General features: G+C 47.9%; 1 protein-coding gene across 1 annotated transcript; it reads left to right on the top strand.

Moving 5' to 3' along the window:
- Nucleotides 1-515: 515 nt before the first annotated feature.
- On the top strand, nt 516-2904 carry GPR12 (G protein-coupled receptor 12). The gene has a single exon (XM_010851208.1). It carries the CDS (start codon nt 528-530, stop codon nt 1530-1532), a length of 1005 nt encoding a protein of 334 aa, XP_010849510.1. The 5' UTR covers nt 516-527; the 3' UTR covers nt 1533-2904.
- The last annotated feature ends 247 nt before the right edge of the window (nt 2905-3151 follow it).

The raw sequence follows: 3151 nt of genomic DNA, 5'->3' as shown, positions 1-3151 counted from the left end.
CGGGACCCCCTTTGTTCTGGCTGGGGTGTGAATGTGCGCGCGCACCGGTCGCCTGGAGGGTGGGAGTTTTGAACGTTCCAGCGAGGATGGCAGCCCGACCCGGCTGGAGAGCTGTCGCCGCGGCGCGGTCCCCCCACCCCCGCGGCAGCCCCGGTGCCAGGCGGCCGCTCGTTGGCGGCACGCGAGACACATTTTCACGTGTGTCCTCAGCACTTGAGCAAACAGACCGCCGCTGTCCCGCGTGTGCCTGCCCCGCTCGCGCACCTGTGTGCAAGTCCCATCCCGGGTGTCCCCCAGCGCCAAAACGGCATTTTTGTTGTGGTGGTGATGGTTTTAAGCCACGGAGACTTTGGCTTTTGTCGTATTTCTTACCAGGTTGTGATTTGGGAAGCTTGTGGCATTTGGGGGCAGTGTCTAAGTAGGGCTGGCTCGCTGTTGGTGTGGTTTTTGCATGATGTGGGATTGTCGCCCTGCCCTATCTCAACACTAAACAGCCTGTCTTTTCGTTGAAGAGGACAGGGGTTAAAATGAATGAAGACCCGAAAGTCAATGTAAGCGGGCTGCCTCCGGAGTTTGTAGATGCCGGTGCCTCCGGGAACATCTCGGCGGAGGTCTCCTCCCAGGTCCCTGTCCTGCAGCCGGAGCCGGAGCTGGTGGTTAACCCCTGGGACATTGTCTTATGTACCTCGGGAACCCTCATCTCCTGCGAAAATGCCATCGTGGTCCTTATCATCTTCCACAACCCCAGCCTGCGGGCACCCATGTTTCTGCTGATAGGCAGCCTGGCGCTTGCAGACCTGCTGGCCGGCATCGGACTCATTGTCAATTTCGTGTTTGCCTACCTGCTTCAGTCAGAGGCCACCAAGCTGGTCACCATCGGACTCATCGTGGCCTCTTTCTCTGCCTCCGTCTGCAGCTTGCTGGCCATCACGGTTGACCGCTACCTCTCCCTGTATTACGCCCTGACCTACCACTCAGAGAGGACGGTCACGTTTACCTACGTCATGCTCTTCATGCTCTGGGGGACCTCCATCTGCCTGGGCCTGCTGCCGGTCCTGGGCTGGAACTGCCTGCGGGACGAGTCCACCTGCAGCGTGGTCAGGCCTCTCACCAAGAACAACGCTGCCATCCTGTCCGTCTCCTTCCTCTTCACCTTCGCACTCATGCTGCAGCTCTACATCCAGATCTGTAAGATCGTCATGCGGCACGCCCATCAGATCGCCCTGCAGCACCACTTCCTGGCCACCTCGCACTACGTGACCACCCGGAAGGGGATCTCCACCCTGGCCATCATCCTGGGGACCTTCGCTGCTTGCTGGATGCCTTTCACCCTCTACTCCTTGATCGCTGATTACACGTACCCCTCCATCTACACCTACGCCACCCTCCTGCCCGCCACCTACAACTCCATCATCAACCCCGTCATATATGCTTTCAGAAACCAGGAGATCCAGAAGGCCCTCTGCCTCGTGTGCTGTGGCTGCGTCCCACCCAGCCTATCCCAGAGAGCGCGGTCGCCCAGCGACGTGTAGCGGGCTCTCCACCTAGGAGGAGCCTGCGGGAATTTACCAAGCACTCCCACTGCCTGGCCGGTCCGTTGAGATGCACTCCTTCCATCCTTTCTGCTGGAGTCTCTCTAGAGCCACAGGAGCACTTTGAAGCATTCACTTAGATGAGTTAAGTGATTGAAGTGAAAATAATGTCACCAGTGTTTTCACCTTTTTAAAAGCAATTGAGTTCTTTGCTCAATATTATTTTGTTTTATTTGGGATGGGTTTTTTTTTAAGTATTTTATTTGAAGGCGGGGCTTATGCTTTTTTATTGTTTGGAGGATTGATATTGTCAGGGGAAAGGAAGGGGTGTAACATGGCCATGAAATTATAAAAGGTAAACTGGTCCCAGAGTTTTTACCTGGACTTTAAAATAAAACTGAATTATTGAGGAAATTGGAGAAAGTACTTTTTCCAGACGTTCTTTTTTAAAATGTCAAGGTAGATTTTTTTTAATGCTGCATGTATCTAACAGAATACAATCACTCTGAAGCCAATAGTCTATGTGATTATGTTATGGATTTCATTAACACGAACTGATTTTATTCACGTGAACTCAGTAGTGAATTACCAACACTGAAACGATAAACTCGTTTTTACTCATTCTTTCTTTACTTTCAGCAGTTGCTGTTCACAAGAATTATTTTGGTATTTCTACGCCTGTTGTTAACTCTTTCTGCATGGCTCCCTATGTCAGCTAGACCACTAGTTTCAAATGTTGCCATGTAAATCCAGAACCAGATGAGTCACTTTTCAATACAGTTTTTCAATATGACCTTCTAAAATGAAATATGAAATGTGTTGTGGTTTACGTACAAAGTAGGATTGATTAGGTATAACATGGTGGTTTCCTAAGCTACAGTCTGTGTTCAGGAAACAAAAGAAAAAAATTAGCATGTTCAAATTAGATTAAATTGATTTTAGTATATTCTGAAAAAATGAATCAATGTGAAGCTATCACAAAATATAAAAAGCATCACTTTTCCTATCTAAGAATGTATTAATAGTTTTTCTCGGTTGAACCAAATAGAATGAAATACTGTAGGCCAAGTATTTCTGATTCATACACTGTCTGTGGTGTCAGTGCATTTGAAACAGGTGGTCTTCTATTTTACCAATTAAGCTTGTGAATAAATAACATACATATCTGATTGTGATGTGTATCAGCTATATTCTGTACGTTTACAAGCAGAATGACCACGTGGCTGTTTATGAAAAGCTGAATTTGAATTCCTTTTCTTTTCACCAAAAAACAACTTAAATTCAATAAAAACTATATTTCCTGTTTTAAGAGAGTCAGGATTTAGTCCTGGAAATGACACAGAAAGATTCATTTTAAATATATCGTAAAACCGTTGTGTTTGACTGTCTTGTGTTAGCTCAGAGGATACGTTGGACACAGAAAACCTTGCCTCCAGTTGCAGTGTGTTTGTAGTTGTGGCTGTACAACCAGTGGGAGAATTTCTGGACAGCCCATCAATGTAGCCCATTCAGATGGTGGAAGACCAGTATTTCAGGGTCCCTGGGGAATCATTTGGAGAAGGCAATGGCACCCCACTCCAGTACTCTTGCCTGGAATATCCTACGGACAGAGGAGCCTG

The sequence above is a fragment of the Bison bison genome, unplaced genomic scaffold, assembly GCF_000754665.1.
Source record: "Bison bison bison isolate TAMUID 2011002044 unplaced genomic scaffold, Bison_UMD1.0 scf7180017864299, whole genome shotgun sequence".
Taxonomy (NCBI): Eukaryota; Metazoa; Chordata; class Mammalia; order Artiodactyla; family Bovidae; genus Bison; species Bison bison.
This window is presented reverse-complemented; position numbering and strand designations above follow the sequence as displayed.